At 45.2% G+C, this 25,744-nt stretch overlaps 1 protein-coding gene across 1 annotated transcript in view; it reads left to right on the plus strand.

The window, feature by feature from the left end:
- PIWIL1 (piwi like RNA-mediated gene silencing 1) overlaps nucleotides 1–25,744 on the plus strand; it is a 766,743-nt gene that overhangs the window by 309,282 nt on the left and 431,717 nt on the right. Inside the window, exon 9 of the mRNA XM_073597707.1 lies at nucleotides 2,114–2,311. Coding sequence (XP_073453808.1) covers nucleotides 2,114–2,311 — 198 coding nt within the window. The remainder of the gene's footprint in view (nucleotides 1–2,113; nucleotides 2,312–25,744) is intronic.

The following is a 25,744-nucleotide window of genomic DNA, read 5'->3' on the forward strand; positions in this document are numbered from 1 at the left end:
TAAGGCATATTTAAATGTAAGCAGACAACCTTCATGTTTTTTTTTTTTTTGTACAATTTTAAATAAACCAACAATATTGTGCTATGTAGTGTCCCCTTGTTTGTTCCATATGGGATATTTTGGTGGAGAGGAGGTCATATTACAGAGGATTCTTCTGGTTACCTAGGGTATCCAATCCAAGATTTCCCAAAAGCGCATTGGACCATCTTTTTAAATAAAGAGGTCACATCCATCTCAGTTTTCAATTTCAGAGCACATTTGTCAGATTCTCACGTACCGGACTGATGAGCCCGAGTGCAAAAGAAGGCCTCCCTTACGTATCTGACTCGTAGCCCCTGGTAGAGCAGAGTGGTATGAGAGCCTGGTGGGTCAGTTGTTGGAAGGGCGGCTCCGGGGTCCCAGATGCTGTTACCACTAACTGGAAGGAAGATCCAAACAGCAGACAGGCTGGAGCCACACCCAGATGTAGATTCAGACAGTCGGCACGATCAGTTCGCCTGCACGTCGTTGTCTACGGCGCATGCGCCATAGACATCGGTGCCTGTCTTTTGCAAATATCTCCTAAACCATGTAGGTTTAGGAGATATCTCTTGCACCTACAGGTAAACCTTAATCTAGGCTTACCTGTAGGTAAAAGTGGTCTGTAAGGGTTTACAACCACTTTAATGCACATATTCATTTTATTTTATGATGTATGATATACAGGGAATATAATATAATTGCTTAGTGCCCCCTATAACCAAATTTTGTTTCATATACGAAATCTGGTGCAGCTGTGCATGGTAGCCAATTAGGCGTTGACAATAAAACTTGGAAGCTGATTGGTTTCTATTAACAGATGCACCAGATTTTGTACTCTTCTGCTAAAATGTATGTAAACTGTAACAATAAATTCTATTTTATGTGTTTGTCAGGTGCAAAAAATAAAAGTTGTTCATCCTGTCAGAAAATGTGAGCTAATAACTTTTGTTCATCCTGCCAGAAATGTGAGCTAATAACTTTCTGTACTTCACCTCTGGATCGTTATCAGTTAGCATAGCTCACTACAAAAAACCCTGCTCTTTTGTGCAGAAGAGAGGGAGGTGTTATATAGTCATAACTCAGTGGTGCATAGTCTTAGGGCCCTTTCACACTGGGGCAGTTTGCAGGCGCTATTGCGCTAATAATAGCGCCTGCAAACCGACCCGAAAGTGCCGCTGCTTTCATTCCAGTGTGCTTTCACACTGGAGCGATGCGCTGGCAGGACGGTAAAAAAAGTCCTGCTAGCAGCATCTTCGGAGCGGTGAAGGAGCGAAGTGTATACCGCTCCTTCACCGCTCCTGCCCATTGAAATCAATGGGACGGCGCGACTATACCGCCGGCAAAGTGCCTCTGCAGAGGCGCTTTGCGGTGGTTTTTAACCATTTCTCGGCCGCTAGCGGGGGATAAAACCGCCCCGCTAGTGGCCGCATACCGACGGTAAAGCGCCGCTTACAATAGCGGCGCTTTACCGCCGACGCCCGCCCCAGTGTGAAAGGGCTCTTAAATTGGTTGTAAACCCTTATAACACACTTTTTGCTACAGGTAAGTCTATAATAAGGCTTACTTGAAGCTACCCTGGATATCTCCTAAACCTGAATACCTGAATAAAGATATCCCCTGTATTTGCATGTGCCGATACATATGTGCCGTTGCTTCAGTGCGTGTGCCGTTACTGGCGGCTCCTGGACGCATGCGCGAGAGTGAGGTCATCGCGGCTCCGGCCAATCACAATTCAGGAGCCTGCAATATCTGTAAGTAACTCCGGGAGCGATGTCGGCCTGCCGGAGTGGTGTTCGAGGACGGCTGCAGGGGCTTCAATCTCAGGTAAGTAATTCATAATGAGCTAGTATATGTTGCATACTAGCCTATTATGCCTTTGTCTTGCAGTTTTTTTTTTTTTTTTTTAACTCCCTGTCTTAGAGTAACAACACTGCTTATTACGGTTGACATGATTGGAATAGGAAGCAAGTTAATGGCAAGATTATTTGTTTAAAATAGAGGACAAAAATGTGGAAAAAAGAAAATGAATGTAGCCACCACAATTGTTTTTGGATATACATAAGCTTTAATTAACTTTCTACTTTTTGCTTAGCTTAACTGTTTGGCCTGGCTTCACAACCTCAATTTTGCAATATGAGACCAGCATTATGTTGTGCATTGATATAAGCCACAAGATTCTTCGAAGTGAAACCATTTTGGATGTGATGTACGACCTGCATTCAAGAGTTGGAGCACACAACTTCCATGATGCTTGCAGAAAAGAACTGATCGGACAAATAGTTCTTACCAAGTAAGTTTTCCATTTATAGCTTGCTTACAGAAGACTTTGACATTATTTTTCCTCTGTGGAACACCAAATCTAAAAAAAAAACAAAAAAAAAAAACAACCCTGTAGGCCTGCTTAAGATAACCCCTCATAATTGGGATGTCAGTTTTTTGTAGGTATCCTAAGAAGATGTATGTTTTTATTTAGCTCTGATGTTTTAACCACTTCAGCCCTGAAACATTTGGCTGCACAATGATCAGTCCATTTTTTGCGATTTGGCACTGCGTCACTTTAACTTACAATTGTGCAGTCGTGCGACGCTGTACCCGAACAAAATTGACGTCCTTTTTTCCCCCACAAATAAACAAAAAAAAGAGCGACAATTTTGGGGGTGGGGAACACAATATTTTGTACCTTTTGCTATGATAAATATTCCCTTTTTTTTTTTTTTGTTCGTAGCCCAGGGACAGCCTATAATTCAGTTGGGCCAAGTACCAGGGGATACGTTTACATTGATCTGTTGTCATCGTCCTAAAGAGTAATTTTAGGGACTTGGGAGCTAGATTGAGGAAAAGGATCTCTAAGTTAGTATTCTCAGGAAAACTACCGGTACATCGAGCCACACCAGAAAGGCAGAGGGAGATTAGGGAAGTAAGCAAGTGGCTGAAGAGCTGCTGTAGTAAGGAGGGGTTTGGGTTCCTGGAGGACTGGGCCGACTTCTCAGTCAATAACCAGTACTATAGAAGGGACTGACTGCACCTAAATGAGGAGGGTGCAGATCAGCTGGGAATGAAGATGGCCAAAAAGTTAGAGTGGTTTTTAAACTAGGCGACGGGGGGGAGGGTCCAGAGATAGAGATAGTCAGCGTGGAACATATTCCAGAGGGTAGTATTAGAGGCATTAGTGGTAGGGTAACCAAAACACATAAAAGCAAGGTAAGTATAGTAGCAAGTCCTAGTTACAATCTCGGAACACCCAAGAGGATAGTATGTGACCGGTCAAAATATATTATTAATGCATTAAAGTATTTGTTCACCAATGCCAGAAGTCTGCCAAGCAAAATAGGTGAGTTGGAAGCTCTGGTGCATCAGGAGAGCTATGATGTAATCGGTATTGCTGAAACTTGGCTTCATTCCTCACATGACTGGGCTATTAGTGTTCCTGGCTATGCACTCTTTCGGAATGACAGGGTAAAACGGAAAGGTGGAGGGGTCTGTCTCTATGTGAGAAGTGATCTTAAAGTGAGTGTGAAAGAGGACCTGGTGGATGGACAGTGTGATGAGTCTGAAGCATTTTGAGTGGAACTGCATACAGATGTACGTAGTTCAAAGTTAATCATTAGAGTTTGTTATAGACCACCGAATGTTAATGAGGAGGTGGAGACTCAGCTTCTTGCTCAGATGGAAAGGGCTGGGATGGTGACAATAATGGGGGATTGTAACTACCCAGAAATTGACTGGAGTAATGGCACTGCTGGGACAGTTAAAGGGCAAAAATGTATAAACCTATTACAGGACAGTTTTTTGGTCCCATTTATTGAGGCCCCAACTAGGAATGATGTTCTGTTGGACCTTGTAATCTCAAATCATGCAGAGCGTTATTACTAATGTTCAGATAATGGAACACCTGGGTAGCAGTGACCATAACATGATTTCATTTGATGTTAGCTGTAAGCAAAAATCACATACGGGAAAGATAAAAACACTTAATTTCAAGAGAGCAAATTTTCCAAGGATGAGGGCTGCTCTTTAGGACTTAGACTGGGAGAGAATATTGACATCAATGGGCACAGAACAGAAATGGGTATTCTTCAAAAAGACTGTGAACTCACTGCAAAGTATTTTCCCATGGGCAATAAGTTTAAAAGACTAAAAATAAAACCTATGTGGCTCACGGACAAAGTTAAAAAAGCTATAAACTATAAGAAAAGAGCTTTTAAAAAATATAAAAATGAAGTAACATTTAAATGTTACAAAGAATATAACAGAATATGTAAAAAGGAAATCAAGGATGCAAATATTCAAAATGAATGACAGATTGCAAAAGACAGTAGGACAAACCCCCAAAAATTCTTCAAATATATTAATAGTAAAAAGGTCAAGTCTGAGCATGTAGGCCCTTTACAAAATAATCTAGAGTGGGTGACTGGGGACAAAGAAGGCTAATTTATTAAATGAAAAAGAATATTACAACTGCGCTAACCCAGTGAAAAACCACAAAGCTGCTACACAAGAATGTGACAAGTATTCAAATAAAATGATGTAAAAAATGTAGCGCTTAAACCAAATATAATGAAATACATATATGAAAACTGATATTAATCAATATTAGTGTATGTTCAGCCAATATGATGTAGATATGGAAAAATATATGTGATAAAGTCCAACAGTGTAAATAGAAAGTCCAATAAAGGTGAAAAGAATCTTCAAACGTGTAATTCATCAACTAGTGAATCCTGAAGTGAGGGAGGTTAAACACTCTTACCAGAGCAGATGGATTCGGATGCCGATGACACCGAATCAAACAAGCTTAGAAAACAGGATGGATGGCTCTCCTGGATGAAGATAGGAACCCCGGATCTCAGAAGGCATCTCCTCTGGGCTGGAACAACTTCAGTAATATCCACCGAACCAAGGAAACGACCCATCCCCCCAATGGGGACATCCAAACTCTCACATTGAACCAAAATATGGGGAAGAGAAGAGAGGAGTGCTCCAATGGTGCAGATCAAAAAAGTAGGTTTATTGAAACCAACCGATATACAATAATTAAAAAAGTGATCACATGGAGATAAAAGCAATGTAGGGAACGATGAGCCTAGTCCGACGCGTTTCGTCCTAATTGGACTTCTACAGGGGCTTCAAACTGTTCTCCCACATTGCAGAAATATATATAGCTATCTTAAAAATTACAAAACCAATCAGAAACAATCAATGAAACCTAGAAATTACATAGCATGTGATTGGTCGAGGAGAGGTCAGCTGTTACTTTGCACTCCAAGTCTCAGTCTGAACATCCAATTGGAAAATTGCATGTTAACCACAGCCAATGACACCATTTCTCATTAAACGTGTTAAAACAAACAGGCTTCCATGCGGACTAAACCACGTTAAAAAGCCCACGAAAATAAAGTGCATCATCCTATGGCTGTTCATAGGGGGAATGAAATCTCACAGCCAATCAGGAGTGTCTCAACTGTATACGTGCATGGCGCGATGACGCGCCACGCACAAAACAAAGGACACGTGACAGCGCCTCATGCACCAGTCATGTGACTTAAGAGACGCCGGTGACGTAACCCGAAGGACTGACGTGGCTCGTGTATCGTGCCAAAAACAACCACCCAAAGGGTACCTGATCGCGTCTAAGGTTCCGATCAGGTGACAGGAGATGTCAGGGAAGCAGCACGTCATGACGCCAGCACACCAGTGTCACCCAAGCGAAACTAATCAATGCGGCTGCGCATCGACAACAGGGAGAGCCCGACACTATGTCTGTGGTCAAATGAGACCAAGTGGTGAACACATAGGAACAACAGACAAAGATTAAAAACGAATAAATACGCCCTCAAAAAATTGCTATAAATTCCACCTATGGATGCACGGTATTAACAGAGTGGAAATATACTACAATATGTAAAAACCCCCACATGACAAAAACAGGGTGGCGCCAGGTCACACAACCAAACAGGATAAATGTAACTCAGTATCGCCTACACTAGAGTGAGAAGAATATATCGGCCGGAGGAAATTGAGTGGACACATCCACTGGAGGCATCAGGCTTGAGTGATAAACGAGTTGATGTCCCACTCGACATTCATCCCATAAGGCGAGCAGGACCGCAACTCGTGTATCCAATAAGTCTCGAATCTGGAGACTCCAAGGAGACGAGATTCTCCTCTCCAGTTGGGGACGAACTTGCCAATGATCAAAAATTGAGTGCCCGTGGGGTCCCGATTATGATATTTCAAATAGTGTCTGGGGACACTGTGGTTAGTTTTGCCCGCCTTAAGATGCTCATTGACTCGAATGGAAAAGGTCCTTTTGGTGCGTCCAACGTATTGTTTTTTGCATGGACATGTCAAAAGGTAAACTATATATTGAGTAGCACAGGTGGTAAAGTGCTTCATAGGGTATATCCCTTTTGTGACAGAAGATTAAAATGTTTCGGTTTTACGTCTGCCATTGGTGTTATAAAGACATACGTTGCATTTCCTGCAAGGAAAAAAGCCCTTGCAATGTTGAAAAAATGAAATACTTTTGGGGGGATCGATAACATTGGGAGCAATCTGTCCCTGAATGGATCGAGCTCCTCTAAAGACCCCTGCCTGTTCGGGAATGACTGGTCCCAAAAATCTGTCATTTCGAAGAACCCCCCAATGTTTTTTGAAAATATTGAGGATTTGCCTAGACTGAACAGAGTAGGTGGTAAAAAAGGACCACTTGAATTTACTATCCGTGGTCACTTTAGAATTTGCCTCTAATAAGGATTTCCTATCTATGGATGCAATCTGTTTAATTTCCGCGTCCAATTCGGTAGAAGCATAACCCTTTTCATAAATCTATTCCTAAGGATCTGAGACTGAACGACAAAATCAGCTCTTTGTGTACAGTTCTGCCGCAGCCTAAGAAATTGGCTGCGTGGGACTGACCTAAGCCAACTGGGCATGATGGCAGCTGTCGACTGGAATGTAAACATTCCGGTAGGTGAATTTAAAGTAGGTCTTAAACTCCAAACGTCGATCTACGACAGTGATGTCTAAATCCAAGAAATGTACAGAGGTACAACTAGCCTCATAGGTCAGGTGTATGCCCCGATCCTTGGAGTTAAGGGCAACCATGAATTCCTCCAACGATGCAAGGTCACCTTTCCACAAGAGGAGGATGTCGTCTATATAGCGAGCCCAAAGGGCCAATTCTGGTCTCCTGAGAGCATAGACATCCTCCTCCCACTTAGCCATGAAAGGTTGGACAAGCTGGGGGCAAATTTTGCCCCCATGGCCACACCCTTAGTCTGTAAATAAAAATGATCTTGAAACCAAAAATAATTGTGTTTCGTTGAAGGTCCATAATAAAGTTACGCTGTATCAGAGGAAGAGAGACACTCTGAGACAGGTAATATTCTACGGCGGCAAATCCTAAATCATGGGGGATGCAAGTGTACAAGGCTGAGACGTGAGCCGTCACCAGAATCATGCCCTCTTGGTACTGGACAGATTCCAATAGTCTAATGGTATCCCCAGTATCTTTAATATATGAAGGAACTCGCTGACAAGTGGTTGAAGGTGATAATCAATGTATTTACCTATCCTTGATGTCACCGAGTCAATTCCACTGACTATAGGTCTGCCAGGGCGATTGACTGGGTCCTTATGTAATAAATGATCGGGATACGTGGTGCTAAAAGTATAAGAAAGCTGCTCTTTTTTTATCAAAAATTCCCAGAGAGGAGCCTTCTTTGACAAGCTGGGATAATGCTCTCTTATAAATAGAAGTGGGATTCATATAAATACGGCTATAAGTATCAGAGTCTTCGAGAATTCTGTGCATCTCTCGGACGTAATTCTCTTTATCCAGTACTACTATAGCTCCCCCTTTGTCAGCGGGGCGTATAATCAAATTTTTACCTTCACAAAATTGTTTTAAACCTGTTTTAAGATTAGGATCCATATATATTTTCTTGTTTGGTAAAGAATCTAAATCCTGCATCACAAGACTATGAAATACCGAGATGGAGGGGGCCATAGCACCTGGGGGGTTAAATAGTGAGGGATTGGATAACCCTGTATGAACATAATCATCAGGGATACATGAGTTGTTAGTAGAGGGTTGGGTGAGGAAATGTCTCTGAATGCTAAGTTTGATGAATTTTTGAACGTCAATAAATGTAGAAAACTTATTCAAAGTTCTTGGGGGGACGTATTTCAGTCCCTTATCAAGAACATGTTTCTCCTCATCCGTCAAACTGAGATTGAAAATGCCAGTGCCTATTACGTTCTTTTTCTTTTTGCTTTGGACCCTCCTCCCCCCTCTGGAACCTCTCTTCGTTCTGGACTTCCTGGATATTGATCCATAGGTCTGGTAAAATCCAAACGATGAGAAGGTCCCGTATAACTCTGGTTGTAGTTGTATGGGGATCTAGTAAGTAAATCATCTTCTCTATTTTCATATCTATATGAGTTATTAGAAATAATTATTGAATCTCTTTCTTGTAAAGGGTGGAAACGGTTGTAAGTGTGAATAGGTGTTCTAGGGGCATAGTCATTCCCTGGACGCCTCTGTCTATAGTCATCTAAATGGTCATGCCAACCTGGTGAAAGTCCTCTAGAACCCTCATGTTGGTGTGGGTGGACTAAATGTCTACCTCGTGGTCCTCTACCACCAATCCTGGTTCCCCCTCCCCCTTGGATTCAGGGAGTAGGGAAAATCGGAGTCAGATGGATGAGTAGGCCTATTTCCATGATCATGTAATTTGGGTGGGCCTTCCTTAGACTGTGTATTGTCCCGTGAGGGTATTGGACTTTTCACCTGGTTCGACTCATATATCAATCTTCTATCTGGACACTGTACCCCAAGATTAGTCACCTCCATCTTGGGAGTATCATCACCAGGTAGTGTGGAAATGTCAATCTTTTTCTGCCAGTTAAAAACAAGGTCCTATAATCGGTAAGGTCTCGGTTGTATTTCTTTTTTTTTTTTTGCTCTTTTGGTCTTTTTCTTCTTTCTCCAAGTGGTTTTTCAAACTTGTTGAAAGAGAAATATACTCTGAGGAATATTTGTGTGAGGTTAATTTTTCTTTCAACTCTAATCTCCTTGTCTATAGTGGACAGTCTTAATTTCTTCCTGTCCACTAGAAATCCAAGGAGTTTAATCCCAACTTCATTGAAATGTCTGAACCATGATTCTAAGTCTGGATCTCCTTGTTGTGGGAAAACATCCCAACGGAGACCTCTAGGGACCATTTGTTCCTTAATATACTGTTCCAAATAGGCTCCCATTGAAGATGTATTTCTGAGGTCATCAGATTTTTTAGCCTAAGGAACATTCCACTAATTTCGGTATCTGGAGTAGACATGGTAAACACCCCATCAGTGTTAACGGACCTAGTGGTCCTGTTTTCAAAAACACCCATATTTCTAGGGCTGCAACTAACGATTATTTTCATAATCGATTAGTTGGCTAATTATTGTTTCGATTAATCGGTTAATAACCTTAAAAAAAAGTGGTGTATAATTTAGTTAATATGTAGAGTTTTTAAAAAAAGGGAATTTTTTCTTAAATATCTCTATGCAGTGGTAAATATAAATAACCAACTATATAGTTAGAGAGCAAAATCTCTAATCCACTCTGAGAATAACAGACAGAAGAGATGTACTGTACTGTATATACTATTAGAGGAGATATACTGTATATACTAGTAGAAGAGATATACTGTCTATACTATTAGAGGAGATATACTGTATATACTATTAGAGGAGATATACTGTATATACTATTAAAAGAGATATACCGTATATACTATTAGAGGAGATATAAGTTATATACTATTAGAGGGTATATACTATTAGAGGGGATATACTGTATATACTGTTAGAGGAGATATACTGTGTATATGCTTGTCACGAGACTAATACTCACCGAGGCCGGGATGCCGAGAGCGGCTCGCCCTTACGACCACGCGCACCCAGACCCCTGAAATGGGTACAGAGAGCTGGGGGCACGCGGAGGCACGGGCTTCCGGGAGGTAGGAGGTCCGGGAATAGGAAGCGGGTGCTCTGTAATCTGTAGGCGGAACCAGGAATGGGGACTGAGCCTAGGCAGAGGCAAACTGTAATTATAAACAGAGGTTAATGTGAAGCAGGCAGATCTAACAGTAGGAAGTCCGTTAATGCAGGCCAAGATCAGGGGTGTCAGGCAATCAGATAGAGACAAGTCCGTAATACAGGCAGAGGTCGGGGTATCAGGCAGTCCAGCAGAGTAGTGGTTAACAGGCCAAGGTTTGATACACAGAGACAGGCAGGTAGTGGGTTAATCCGGTAGAGTAGTTAGTTAACAAGCCAGGGTTTGGTACACAGAGACGGGCAGGTAGTGGGTTAATCCGGTAGAGTAGTTAGTTAACAAGCCAGGGTTTGGTACACAGAGACAGGCAGGTATCAGGATATCACAGGCACAGGGGGACAGGGAGAGCTGACGACGAACCAGCAACCCGACTGGGCGCTGGAGCCGTCAGAAATAGTCTCCCTGCCCGGCGAGCGCGTCAGTGTGACGCGCTACCGGGCACCCGCTCGGGCTACGGCGCGCACACGGGGACCGCCGTGCACCCGCGCGCGCCGCACCATCAGGCCGCGGACGGGTGTGCGGCGAAGCGCCAGGCCACCGCGCATGCGCCCCGGAGCCCGGCGAGCGGAGACGCTCCCTGGCTCCTGACAGTGCCCCCCTCCTAAGGGCGGACACTGGACGCCTAGGCTAGCCATCAGTTCTGGATGATCTTGGTGGAAAGTTTGGATTAACCGTGGAGCATGCAGGTTCCTAGCGGGTTCCCAAGAATTATCCTCAGGTGGGTAACCCTTCCACTGAATCAGATACTGTAGCTGCCTGCCCTTCTTCCTACAGCCTAGAATGGACTCCACTTCAAACTCATTTTCGCCATCTATTCTGACTGGAGGAGGCGGAGGCTCTCTTCTTCCCGGAAAAGGGCTAGGCACCACAGGCTTCAACAGTGACACGTGGAACACAGGATGGATCCGATATGTTTTAGGAAGTGCTAGCTCAACAGCCACAGGGTTAATGATCCTCTTGACCTGGAACGGACCGATGAACTTGGGTCCAAGTTTCCGAGATGGCCATGGTAGTCTAAGGTTAATGGTGGACAACCAGACCTCCTCTCCTAAGTCGAACTTTGGATTCGCCTTCCTGCCCCGATCGTACTGTCTTTTGTAATCTTCCTGCGCCTTGTGTAACATATCTTGAATCTTCTGGAAATTGGATTGCAACGAGGTTATCCGGTCCTGAACGGCGGGGACGGTCATCTCAGGAATGTCTTTAGCAAAGGACGTGGGATGGAACCCACAATTTGCCCAGAAGGGTGTCTGGTTGGTAGAGGCATGAATTGAATTATTGTATGCGAATTCAGCGTAAGGAAGAAGACTCGCCCAATCATCCTGAGAACCTGAACAAAAGCAACAGAGGTATTGCTCTAGCGTTTGGTTTGTCCTCTCCGTCTGGCCGTTGCTTTGGGGGTGATAAGCTGAGGAAAGACAAACATTGATGCCCAGGGACTTGCAGAGTTCTCTCCAAAATTTGGACGTAAATTGCACGCCTCTGTCTGACACAATGCTTCTTGGTAACCCATGGAGCCTCACGACCTCTTTTAGGAAGACATCGGCTGTGTCTACGGCAGATGGAGTGCCCCTCATGGGCAAGAAATGGGCCATTTTGGAGAAGCGATCGACAATGACAAGGATGGTAGAAAAATTTTCCGAGGTAGGTAGGTCGACAATAAAATCCATGGACACATCAGCCCATGGTCGTTCTGGGATGGGCAAAGGTTTGAGCAGGCCCCAGGACCTAGTGTTTTGGCCCTTGTTCCGCTGGCACAGGGAACAGGACGCCACGTACTTTTTACAATCCCGTCTCCAGCCTGGCCACCAAAAAGACCGAGAAAGTAATTCAGATGTCTTCTTACTTCCGAAGTGTCCTGCCATCTTATGGTCATGACACATCTTGAGAGCTAAGGGCCGAGTCCCTTGTGGGACGAATATTTTTCCCTTGATCCAGAAAAGATCCTCGTATTTCCTCAAAGAGTGCACTACTGGTTCTGTACACGAGCTGGATGAGGATCTAATGGATGACATTAAATCTGCTTGAGTTAGTCCCAGAAAGTTTTGTGGAGAGAGGATCGTGCTTGGCATTGACGTTTGAGAGTCTGCGGAGAACATCCGAGAGAGAGCATCGGCTTTCCCGTTCTTTGCTCCAGGTCTGTAGGCTATATGAAAGTTGAAACGGGAGAAGAAGAGGGCCCAACGGGCTTGGCGGGGTTTTAGTCGTCTTGCTATTCGGAGGTACTCTAGATTCTTGTGATCCGTAAAGATCATGACCGGGTGTATAGCACCCTCCAGCAAATACCTCCACTCCTCTAAAGCGAACTTTATAGCCAGCAGCTCCCTATCACCCACGTCGTAGTTGAGTTCCGGTGGACTGAGTTTCCTAGAGGCGAAGGCTACCGGATGCAGGATGGCCTTAGGTCCCTGTCTCTGGGAGAGAATTGCTCCAGTTGCGATCTCCGATGCGTCTACTTCTAATACGAAGGGTTGAGTCGGGTCAGGATGACAAAGGATTGGGGCGGAACTGAACAATCTCTTCAATGTTAGGAAAGCCTCTTGAGCGGCTGAAGACCACTGAAAAGAACTGTGCTGACGGGTTAGTTGAGTAATAGGTGCCACGATGGCCGAGAATCCAACAATAAATTTTCGGTAGAAGTTGGCGAACCCGATAAACCTCTGTACCCTTTTCTTGTTAGATGGAGCCGGCCACTCCTGGATTGCCTGAATCTTCTGCGGATCCATTGCGACCCCATTGGTTGAAAGGATGAATCCCAGAAACTGAATGGTTGATTTTTCAAATTCGCACTTTTCAGCTTTCAAGTATAGCTTGTGCTGTTGAAGTATGGTAAGAACCTTCTTGACGTGTCTCTTGTGTATCTCTAACGTGGGGGAGAAGATAAGAATGTCGTCCAGGTATACCACAAGGAAGTCATCCAGGTATTCTCGGAATATGTCGTTCACCAGGTGTTGAAAGGTGGCCGGGGCGTTACAGAGACCGAATGGCATCACTAAATACTCAAAATGCCCGAATCTGGACCTAAAAGCCGTCTTCCATTCGTCCCCAGCCCTGATTCTGACAAGATTGTAGGCCCCCCGGAGGTCAAGTTTAGAGAACACCCTACCTGATCGGAACCTTTGAAATAGCTCAGGAATGAGTGGTAGCGGGTACCGGTTCTTAATTGTGATGTTATTGAGTTGTCGATAGTCCACACAAGGTCTTAGGGTACCGTCTTTTTTCCCAACGAAAAAGATACCCGCTCCAGCGGGTGACGATGGACGGATGAAGCCCTTCTTGAGATTTTCGTCGATATATTGCTTAAGAGCTTCTAGCTCGGTTTCTGAGAGAGGGAATATCCGACCGAAGGGAATCTCGGACCCGGGAAGAAGGTCGATTGGACAGTTGTAGGACCGATGAGGTGGTAGGCGGTCAGCCAACTGTTTACTGAAGACCTCTTGGAATTCGAGATACTCGGAGGGTACGTGTTGAAGGTTGCCTGTTGGAACGGCCATTGTAGCACAAACTTTGGGAGCCGGAGGCAAACAATGCTGAGAGCAATATTGGGAAGAGAAGGATACTGCCTTGGTGCTCCATTTGATCTGCGGATCGTGAGCCTGTAGCCAGGGCAAGCCTAGTATGACAGGAAAGATAGGTGAATGGATCAGGTCGAGTCGTAAGAATTCCTGGTGGCCGGAATCAGTAGTTACTGGAATGGGTTGAGTTTCCTGGGTGATGGGACCTGAGCTAGGAAGGGATCCGTCTGCTAGGTGCACCCGTAAGTCTTGGTCTTTGGTTTGTATGGGAATGTTCAAACTGTGCGCCAAGGCAGAGTCTATGAAGCAACTGCACGCTCCCGAATCAATGATGGCCTGCAGTCGGGTCTCCCCTTCCGGAAGCTGTAGGGAGATAAACAACATCACATAAGTCTTGGGAATATCACTGTTTGGATAGTTCAACACAACTGGCTGAGGGGACTTACTGGGCCTGATCGGACAGCTGCGCAGGAAATGGCCGGTTCCTCCGCAGTAGAGACATAGGTTGGACTGTCGCCTGCGTTGCTTCTCTTCGGAGGTTAGTGGACCCCGAACCAAGCCGAGCTGCATTGGTTCGACCTCGGGGCCTGGTGAAACAGCAACCGTAGTTGAGGTTGGGGTCTGTGCGGAGTGGGGTCTTGGTAATGCCCAGGTGGGTCGTGGACCTTGGAAACGCTCTGAGCGTCGCTCCCGTAGTCGCCTATCAAGTTTCGTGGCTGCCTGAATGAGTTCTTCCAGGGAAGCAGGGGTTTCCATCCTAGCCAATTCATCCTTAAGTGACTCTGCCAGACCTTGGCGGTATTGATAGCGTAGGGCCGGCTCGTTCCAGTTTGTATCGGCCGCCCATTTGCGGAACTCCACGGTATAGTCCTCAATAGGTCGTCTTCCTTGGGAGAGATGGTGCAGGATGGCCTCAGCTGTAGCCATACGCTGCGGATCATCATAGAGCTGGGACATACTCTCAAAGAAGGCCTCGATGGTGTTTAAAACAGGACTGCTCTGTTCCATCAAGCTGTGGGCCCACGCTTGGGGTTCTTCGGAAAGTAGGGAGATCGCAAATCCCACCTTAACGATTTCCGAAGAGAAGGTTCTCGGTTGGAGAGCGAAGTAAAGGGAGCAGGCATTCTTGAAGGCCCTAAACTTCTTACGGTCCCCCGAGAACCGTTCGGGTGTAGGGACCCTGGGTTCCGGAAGTGCCATGACGATAGTGGGGTTAGCGGAGGCCTGCGGAAGCGGACCTCCACTGCTGGGTGCGGGAGCTGCGGCTGCGGAGGGTAGTGACCCTGTGATCTGCTGAAGGCGGTTATTAATTTGGGTATAACCTTCCTGCAATTTCTGTACCGAGTCCGCAAGAGTAGATACCTGTTGGCACAGGATCTCCAGAGGAGAGCGCACTCTGTCGGCCTCGGACATCTGGCTGGTTCGTACTGTCACGAGACTAATACTCACCGAGGCCGGGATGCCGAGAGCGGCTCGCCCTTACGACCACGCGCACCCAGACCCCTGAAATGGGTACAGAGAGCTGGGGGCACGCGGAGGCACTGGCTTCCGGGAGGTAGGAGGTCCGGGAATAGGAAGCGGGTGCTCTGTAATCTGTAGGCGGAACCAGGAATGGGGACTGAGCCTAGGCAGAGGCAAACTGTAATTATAAACAGAGGTTAATGTGAAGCAGGCAGATCTAACAGTAGGAAGTCCGTTAATGCAGGCCAAGATCAGGGGTGTCAGGCAATCAGATAGAGACAAGTCCGTAATACAGGCAGAGGTCGGGGTATCAGGCAGTCCAGCAGAGTAGTGGTTAACAGGCCAAGGTTTGATACACAGAGACAGGCAGGTAGTGGGTTAATCCGGTAGAGTAGTTAGTTAACAAGCCAGGGTTTGGTACACAGAGACAGGCAGGTATCAGGATATCACAGGCACAGGGGGACAGGGAGAGCTGACGACGAACCAGCAACCCGACTGGGCGCTGGAGCCGTCAGAAATAGTCTCCCTGCCCGGCGAGCGCGTCAGAGTGACGCGCTACCGGGCACCCGCACGGGCTACGGCGCGCACACGGGGACCGCCGTGCACCCGCGCGCGCCGCACCATCAGGCCGCGGACGGGTGTGCGGCGAAGCGCCAGGCCACCGCGCATGCGCCCCGGAGCCCGGCGAGCGGAGACGCTCCCTGGCTCCTGACAATGTTATTAGAAGAGATATACTGTATATACTATTAGAGGATAAATACTGTATATACTATTAGAGGTTGAATCTGGTAAATATCATCAGACTCAGAGTTCCTTTTTAAAGAAAAAAGACTGTTAAAGACTGTTGCAGATTTTCAAACAGAACTAACTAATAACTAATATATTATATGCTGGCCATACAAAAACAATGTCTTCCTTCAAAAAAAAAATTTTTTAGGAACGTTCGTTTGATTTTCGAATCGTTAGTGGGGTCAAATCGACATTTGTTTTCAACCACAGTGATGGGAAAATTTAGAAAACTTCTCGGTCAAAGGAATTTTCAGACAGTGTATGTTGTTTTCGTTCAGAAATTACATTCATTTTAAAACCGAATGTTAAAAGCAAGTGAAAATTTCAAACAACATTCTTTTATTCAGCGAATGTACAAAGATTTTTCATATGAATATTCTCATCTGAAAATTGATCCATGTGGCCAGCATAAGGCTCAGTACACACCTATGCAGTTTGCTTTTGATCTGTTTCTACAGTGCTTTTTGCTGTGCGTTAAGTACAGTATAGAGTGCACCAATAGAAAGGTAAAGAAAACTTCTGCCTTTAGAACCACTCACTTCCTGCCCAGGACTACATGTCCCATGAGACATTGCTCCTCATACATTCACAAGTTCTCAGGCACTTACTGACATGTATGGAAGATGTACTGAGCTGTATGTGTGCTGCACTGTATTTCCTGATATGTAAACAAAGAATGCATTCTGTATGCTGGTCGATTAATCGATTATGAAAATAGTAATCGATTAATTCCATAATCGATTAGTTGTCGATTAATCAATGAGTTGTTTCAGCCCTACATATTTCTATAGATAAAAAGGTATCTGCTGCAGTATAAGGGTCAAAAATAGAAAGAGAAAAAGAATATTATAGCTGCGCTAATCCAGTGAAAAAACCACAAAGCTGCTACACAAGAATGTGACAAGTATTCAAATAAAATTATGTAAAAAATGTAGCACTAAAACCAAATATAATGAAATACATATATGAAAACTGATATTAATCAATGTTAGTGAATGTTCAGCCAATACGATGTAGATATGGAAAAATATATGTGATAAAGTTCAACAGTGTAAATAGAAAGTCCAATAAAGGTGAAAAGAATTTATTCACTCTTGAGAAGAGGAGATTAAGGGGGGATATGATCAACATGTACAAATATATAAGGGGTCCATATAGTAAACTTGGTGTTGAGTTATTCACTTTACGATCAACACAAAGGACAAGGCAGCATTCTTTACGTCTGGAGGAAAAGAGATTTCATCTCCAAATACGGAAAGGTTTCTTCACAGTAAGAGCTGTGAAAATGTGGAATAGACTCCCTGCAGAGGTGGCTCTGGCCAACTCAGTAGATTGCTTTAGGAAATTCCTGGATTGTTCCCTAAATGTACATAATATAACTGGGTACTAACATTTGTAGGTAAATTGGATCATGCTCTGCTGGGGTTTTTAGCCTTCTCCTGGATCAACTTTGGGTATAGAATTGAGTTTATGGGATTGAATGATAATATATCTATATATCTATATCTATAATCTATATATATAGATATATATATAGATATATATATATCTATATATATATCTATATATATATCTATATATATAGATATATATATATATATATTTTTAATGGTTGAACTGGATGGACTTGTGTCTTTTTTTCAACCTAACTATGTAAATATATGTCAATTCCTGCTCCCAACCATTTTGACGTGCAAGAAGTTAAAGAGGGTGTCCACCTTAAACAAAAAATATTAAAAGCCAGCAGCTACAAATACTGCAGCTGCTGACTTTTAATAAATGGACACTTACCTGTCCCAGGGTCCAGCGATGTCGGCAGCCGAAGCCGATCGATCGCTCATCTCTCGGCTGCCCCCATCGCCATCCTTGGTCAGGGAATCAGGAAGTGAAGCGTTGCGGCTTCACTGCCAGGTTCCCTACTGCGCATGTGCGAGTCGCGCTGCATGTCTACACTGGTCCCCGTTGTGTTGTGGGAACTGTGTGTTTCCCACAACACGGGGGGGGGGGGGTTTGTGTCATTTGCGGCTAGCTATTCCCGGAAGTGGGTGCAGATACCTGTATTATACAGGTATCTGCTCCCCCCTGAAAGGTGCCAACTGAGGCACCGGAGGGAGGAATCCGATGAGCGGAAGTTCCACTGTGTGATTGAGCACCAATGTCATCTGGTGGGTGGAGTGCTGCATGGTTGCAGCCTGAGCTCTTTTTTCCTGCTATATAGCGTTGAGGAAGCATCTCCCTGCTGCTGCTTCTACTTGCAAACAGCCAAATGGGAGTATTATCCATTCTTCCTGCCCTCCTACAGTGACTTTGGTCACTCACCTGCTTACCCTGAGCTGAACACTGCTTCTGATTACAAAGGATACAGTGTACTTACTGACTGTGCTGACGTCTGCAGCCTAGAATCATGAAACACTGAAATACACTGCAAGTGCACTTGGAAGTGCAGTCGTAGATCTGAGGGGGGACATGCAAGGAAAATAAAAAACAGCATTTTTGCTTGTACATGATTGGACGGTAAAATCAGCAGAGCTTCCCCTCATTTCAGATCTTCCTCTCAGATCTACAGCGACTGCACATCCAAGTGTACTTGTAGTGCAAAGTGGATTTGTCTTTAGTAAATCAACCCCAAAGCCTCTAAATCTTCTATGAGCTTTCACTTTATGGAACCTGCAGTTTTCTAGTATTAGACCCACATTTATGCATTTTCAGTTCTTTATCATGCAGTGCACACCATTCTGAAACTAGAGGTTCAGCCTGTTTTTTATATCAGATTTTTTCACTCTTATGCCGCGTACACACGAGCGGACTTTACGGCAGACTTTGTCCTGTGGACTTTTTGACGGACTTTCCGAATGAATGGACTTGCCTACACACGATCAACCAAAGTCCGACGGATTCGTACGTGATGACGTACGACTGGACTAAAGCAAGGAAGTTCGTAGCCAATAGCTGCCCTAGCGTCGTTTTTTTGTCCATCAGACTAGCATACAGACGAGCGGACTTTTCGACCGGACTCAAGTATGTCGAAAAGATTTGAAACCAGTCTCATTTCTAGGTCCGTCGACCTTTTGGGGAAAAAGTCCGCTGGAGCCCACACACGATCGAATTGTCTGACGGACTCTGGTCCGCAGGATCAAGTATGCCATAAAGTCTGGTCGTATGTACGCGGCATTAGGTTTTTTAAAACTAAGGCGGCGAAGAGTTTCCCTTTGAACCCACTTTTCCATTTTTTTCTGTTTGGAGATTGTAAGCCTTCTCATTTAGTGAGGATTTTGTGCATACATGTTCTTCCTACTTTGATTCTGCCTAGTCTTACGAAGGCATTTGCTATTCTGGTGGAGGACCAGCCACTCTTTAACCGCTTCAGCCCCGGAATATTTTACCCCCTTCCTGACCAGAGCGTTTTTTGCGATTCGGCACTGTGTCGCTTTAACTGACAATTGCGCAGGCTTGCAACGTGGCTCCCAAACAAAATTGACGTCTATTTTTTTCCCACAAATAGAGCTTTCTTTTGGTGGTATTTGATCGCCTCTGCGATTTTTATTCTTTGCGCTATAAACAATATAAGAGCGACAATTTTGAAAAAAAAAAACGCATTATTTTTTACATTTTGCTATAATATCCCCCAAAAATATATAAAAAAACATTTTTTTTCCCCCCAGTTTAGGCCGATTGTATTCTTCTACATATTTTTGGTATAAAAAAACCGCAATAAGCGTTGATTGATAGGTTTGCACAAAAGTTATAGTGTTTACTAAATAGGGGATAGTTATATAGCATTTTTTATTAAAAAAATTTTTTTTTTACTAGAAATGGCGGCGATCAGTGATTTTTATTGTGACTGCGACGTTATGGCGGACATGTCGGTCATTTTTGACACATTTTTGGGACCATTGTCATTTATACAGAGATCAGTGCGATTAAAAATGCATTGATTAATGTGTAAATGACACTGGCAGTGAAGGGGTTAACCATTAGGGGGTGGGGAGGGGTTAAGTGTGTCCCAGGGGAGTGATTTCTAACTGTCAGGGGGATAGTCTGGTGTGTGACATCTCTGATCTCTGCTCCCAATGACAGGAAGCAGAGATCAAGTGACACTTGTCACTAGGCAGAACGGGGAGATGCTGTTTACCCGACTCACGGAGCTACCAGCCGGCGCGCAATGGCACGGCGGGGAATTCAAATGAACGTACAGGTACGTCCATTTGCCCAGCCGTGCCATTCTGCCGGCGTACATCGGCATGCACCAGTCGGGAACCGGTTAAGGACTTGGCTGATAAGCAGTTGGAAGCCCTTTCTGGAGCTCTGTTCTCTGGTGCTGGGTCTACCAACCAATTTCACCATGACCTTACTTTTTCAAGCCATATATGACTCAAAATCCCTTAGGGCTCATGCACACAGGCCTACAATATGTTGTGGTAAGATCCATAATTTATACATATCTAAATGCAGCAGTATTGTATTATCTAGGCCCATGCTCACTGGTCTTGTTTGGCCCACAGCTTAGGAATAACATGTGTAAAATTAGGTGGTAAATCAGCAGGCGCTAATCACACAGGTTACACTGTGGCCCCAAATAAATCTTTATGCGGTGGTGGTGTATGTACTGAATGACCTCTGTCTTAAATTCTCCACCTTCTCTATGTCCACATTGTGGCCCCCAAAATTGGCTTCTCATCCATTTGCCAAGGTCTTTCATGCTTTTACTCACAAGGTCAGGAAGTCAAAGTCTGCCAAATCTTTAGACAAGCCTACCTCTGCATGAAGGTGTGCCTCTACTTGAGAGTGGGGCAAATTTGCTAAGATTCGCAGGTGCTTGAACTGCTAGCATCTCAGATGCTTGGGTACAGGAGGTGGTTTCCAAGGTGGAGGTAGTATACAGACTGAAGTTTCTCTTTTTGTTCCCTTCATTTCTCACCTAAAGCTTACCTACAGCTTACCTGTGTTACTACAGAAGAGAAGGATAACAAATAATTCTGCGCTGCCAAAAAAGAAAAATTAGCAGCTAACACAGCCAATAGGATATGGGCATATGACAATAAAACAGAAAAATAAGTGTAGCGCTAAAAGTTCAATATGAAAACAATGTCCAATCAATGATGAAAAATATCGAAAAAGCTTAGAAGAAAGTCCACCATGTATATAAGACACATAAAATGATGTAAATTCAGTGACTTCATGTGGGGAACATATTAGATGTGTGACGTCTGGAGTGAACACAGAGTAGATGCACCACCACCAACAGTAGGGAGGCTTACCAGATTACGTGAACCCAAGGGGGCATATGCCTAACTGGGTCACATCAAGCTTGGGTGGTGGTAGATGTTCCGGAGGGGTGGTATGGATGGAATTCAAGGAGCAAACCGGATGCTTCAAGTGTTGGCAAATGTATCACTGAATTAACAGGTCCATAGTGGAAATGCTAGTAATAAGACACCACAGGGTCCCTCTTCTCATGTTCCTGTGCTGTCCTCAGGTGATGTTGGATAGACTTGAACTGTGGCGGAATGGAGGGCAGTTAATACATAGTTACTGTTACTACATAGATTAACAGATCTCCATCAAGCTCTTTCAGGTTTTCTAGATCAAGAAATCATTGCCCGTTTCTAGTGGCTGAACGGGTGTAGAGGTTTTACTCCAGTCTGTTCTCAAGCCTAAAGGTGGAAGTCGCCAAATCCTTGATCTCAAAAGCTCAAATGTCTAGTATCTAGCAAATCTGTCATTATCTCTCTTCATTAGATACCGACTACAGGCATTCCCTGAGTTACAAACACGTTAAGGACTGTAGGTTTGTTCGTAAGTGAAAAATTTGTTCGTAAGTCGGAACACTGCTTGTAATGCCGCGTACACACGATCGGACTTTCTGGCATATTTGGTCCGGCACACTTTCCGACAGACTTTGTCCGCCAGGTGCGCCGGACTTTAAAATGGACAGACTTACCCACACACTACCGGACTTTCCGGCGGGCTAAATCCGCCCGTCTATCCGACGGACTTTCACCGGAGTTACGGCGGACTTTCAGAATGAATGGACTTCGTTCATTTTGAACGTGACTCAGATGCGACGGGACTAGAAAAGGAAGTCAATCTTGCCGCGTTTATCGGCGAGATTGACACCTTGCGAGCCCTGTCGCGGGTCATACCAGGCCCTTAGGTATGGGTTTTGAATTCCCCGCCGTGCCGTGGTCACCGGGTGATGTTGACCACGCCCCCTAAAATGTCATAGTCCCAACATGCCCAGGGACTGTGACATCATAAGGGGGCGGGGTCTCCACCTATATAAGTCACAACGAAGCGCTCAGAGAGCAGTCCAGCCGGAGAGACCGTCGTGTCAACATCTGGAGAAGAGAAAAGGGAAGAAGACAAGAAGCCCAGAAGACAAGTGCTCGGATCAGGGTCTGGTATGGATTTTAGGGGGGACCCCATGTCGTTTTTTCGGCGTAGGGGCTTCCTTTTAAAATCCATACCAGACCTAAGGGCCTGGTATGCCCAGCGCTCGCCGCAATAGGACATTTTTTTTTCCTATTGCAGCGAGTGCGAAATGCAATACCCTGCCCTTGCGTCGTATCTGGTCCGTTGGACCAGCATACAGACAAGCGGGCTTTCCGTCGGACCAGCACACAGACGAGCGGACTTTCCGCCAGAAACTGAGTCCGACGGAAAGATTTAAAACATGTTTCAAATATAGGTCTGGCGGGCTTTTGGGAAAAAGTCCGCCGGAGCCTACACACACTCGGATTGTCCGACAGCCTCTGGTCCGCTGGACCAAGTATGCCGGAAAGTCCGCTCGTGTGTACACGGCATAAGTGTAACTTCTGCCTGTGCAGGGATGTGGGATGTTTTGGCGTCCGCCTGTGAAGAGATGTGGGATGTTCCAGGCGCTTTTGGGACTTTTCTGGCCATGCAGTACATGAAGTACTGCAGTGTGGAATGTGGCAAGATAGCTGCTCGGAGGTATTCAGGACCAGCGTGGAGCACAAGCAGCCGGCATTGAGGCCGTTTGTAAGTAGGATTTTTGTTCATAAGTCAGGCGTTCGTAAGTTGGGGACTTCTTGTAACTGGTTTCTGTGGACATCAGAAACACTTTCTTGCATATCCAGTTCTTTCCAGTGCATCAACTGTTCCTATGCCTTTCTATGGGGCCCCTGCATTACCAGTTTTTTTCCCCCAGGCCCTCACTGTCTTATTGAATACCCAAGGCAAAGATAAGATGCTGCCTGGCATTAGCTATGCTGCTCTCCCACAGCATTCTCATTGTGTAACATTTTTAAAACCTCTTGTTGAGGGACCAGTCAGCTCAGGCTCTGTCGAACAAATGACATTGACTGTCCAGATGTTTCAACAATTTTACAGTCATTATTTGAAGTGTCTGGGCTTAGTCCTGGGGACAACTCGGGAGTGTTGCTTTCACAGGAGAAGCATGAGATTTAAACTTTCCAGTCCACAAGCCATCTAATTATGCATACAAGTCTTGAGGTTTGATGGTAGTTACGTTTACAGTTTTACTGTGTCTGTGTCTGAATTTCAGCCTATCTGGATTATACAATTGGGCAGATCCACGGCAGTTGGTGTCCCTTTATCATCAGGGAGAAACCAGAAGTCCTTTTCTTGTAAGAGAAGTTAGTTAGAATCCAGTTCTTGTGGCAGTTCTTGTGGCAAGATACATGTGCCAGCTTTGTCTGCTTTGTACAATCCAGGTATAGGTAATTGGCAGGCAGGTTTCCTTGACTTGGGGGGATGGGTGTTTGTGATCCCGTAGGGCTGGGGGGGTTTGTCCCTGTACTTTGAATTTTCAGAACCTTTGTTTAACCACTTCCCGCCCGGCCCATAGCAGATGAAGGCCGGGCGGTGGTTCAGTTATCCTGACTGGGCATCATATGACATCCAGCAAGATAACATGCCGCCGCGCGCATCGCGGCAATCGGTGGATCGGTGTGTCAGTCTTACATACTGCTACACCGATCTTGGTAAAGAGCCTCCAGCGGAGGCTCTTTACTACGTGATCAGCCGTGTCCAATCACGGCTGATCACGATGTCAATAGGAAGAGCCGTTGATCGGCTTTTCCTCACTGGCGTCTGACAGAAGCGAGTAGAGGAGAGCCGATCGGTGGCTCTCCTGACAGGGGGGGGTCTGCGCTGAATGTTTATCAGCGCAGCCCCCCCTCAGATTACCACACTGGACCACCAGGGATCGCCACTAGGACCACCAGGGAGAGGGGCAACATGTGGATGGCCAGGTATGTACCCCATGGCCATCCACATGTGCCCAGTCAATGCCCAATCTGTGCCAATCAGTGCCCACAAATGGGCACTGATTGGCACCATTATATAGCACTGATGCCCAGTAATGCCACCCTTAGGGGCATCAGTGCCATTAGTCAGTGTCATCAGTGCCACCTGTCAGTGCCCATCAGTGCCCATCCATGCCACCTATCAGTGCCACCAATAAGTACCCATCAGGGCCACCTATAATTACCCATCAATGCCACCTACAAATGCCCATCAGTGCCCATCGGTGCCACCTATGAGTGCCCATCGGTGTCGCATACCAGTGCCACCTATCAGTGCCACCAATCAGTGCCGCCTATCAGTGCTCATCATCTGTGCCCGTCAGTGCCACCTCATTTGAGCCACCTCATCGGTGCCCATCAGTGCCGCAGTATCAGTTCCCGTCAGTGCAGCCATATCAATGCCTGTCATTGAAGAAGAAAACATACTTATTTCCAAAAATTTTTAACAGAAACAAAGAAAAACTTGTTGTTTTTTTCAAAATTTTCGGTCTTTTTTTATTTTTTGCGTAAAAAATACAAACCGCAGAGGTGATCAAATACCACCAAAAGAAAGCTCTATTTGTGGGAACAAAATGATAAAAAATGTGTTTGGGTACAGTGTTGTATGACTGCGCAATTGTCATTCAAATTGCAACAGCGCTGAAAGCTGAAAATTGGCCTGGGCGGGAAGGTGTCTAAGTGCCTGGTATTGAAGTGGTTAAGTAGAAGATGCCAGATATGGACCTTGTGGCCTTCATGTTCAAAAACAAACTAGACAGGTTTGTCTTCATGTACAGGGATTCTCTCATGAAAGCAGTGTATGTTCTATTGGCTTTGTGGAATCAGTGAGCCCTAATCTGCCAGCTTTGGGCATAAGAACCCTTCAGATGACCACGTTTTTCAGTTCTTTTCCTTGTCTTTTTTAACAATTGTTTGCTGTGTTGCCAATACCTCATTTAGACTGCTTTTGGATGTCCCAAAGGTGAAAGACTCCCTCAGTGGATGGAAAAAAAAAAGAGACATCTTAACCTCTTGCTGACCACCCCGCATACAATACTGCGGGGCGGCGGCTCTCCTGCTTGAAATTGCATACAGGTACGTGATTTTCGCTCTTCCGGGTCTGGGACGTGAGTCTGGGTCTGGGATGCGCACTGCCGGTGACCAGCTCTTGTCAATCAGCGTGACACAGCGGGAGTCAATCAGCGGGTCCAGAGGACCTGATGTCTGCCGGTACCCGCCTATCATTCACGAGAGAGGAAGAACGGCGGTCTGCCTATATAAACAAGGCAGATCGCTGTTCTGCTAGTAGGGGGGACAGATCTTGTGTTTCTGCTAAACACTGATCACTGTTTTGGTGTCACTAGTCCCCAAAAAGTGTCACTTAGTGTTATGCCCCGTACACACGGTCGGACATTGATCAGACATTCCGACAACAAAATTCATGGATTTTTTCAGACGGATGTTGGCTCAAATTTGTCTTGCATACACACGGTCACACAAAGTTGTCGGAAAATCCGATCGTTCTGAACGCGGTGACGTAATACACGTACGTCGGGACTATAAACGGGGCAGTAGCCAATAGC

The sequence above is a fragment of the Aquarana catesbeiana genome, linkage group LG01 (assembly GCF_042186555.1).
Source record: "Aquarana catesbeiana isolate 2022-GZ linkage group LG01, ASM4218655v1, whole genome shotgun sequence".
NCBI lineage: Eukaryota > Metazoa > Chordata > Amphibia > Anura > Ranidae > Aquarana > Aquarana catesbeiana.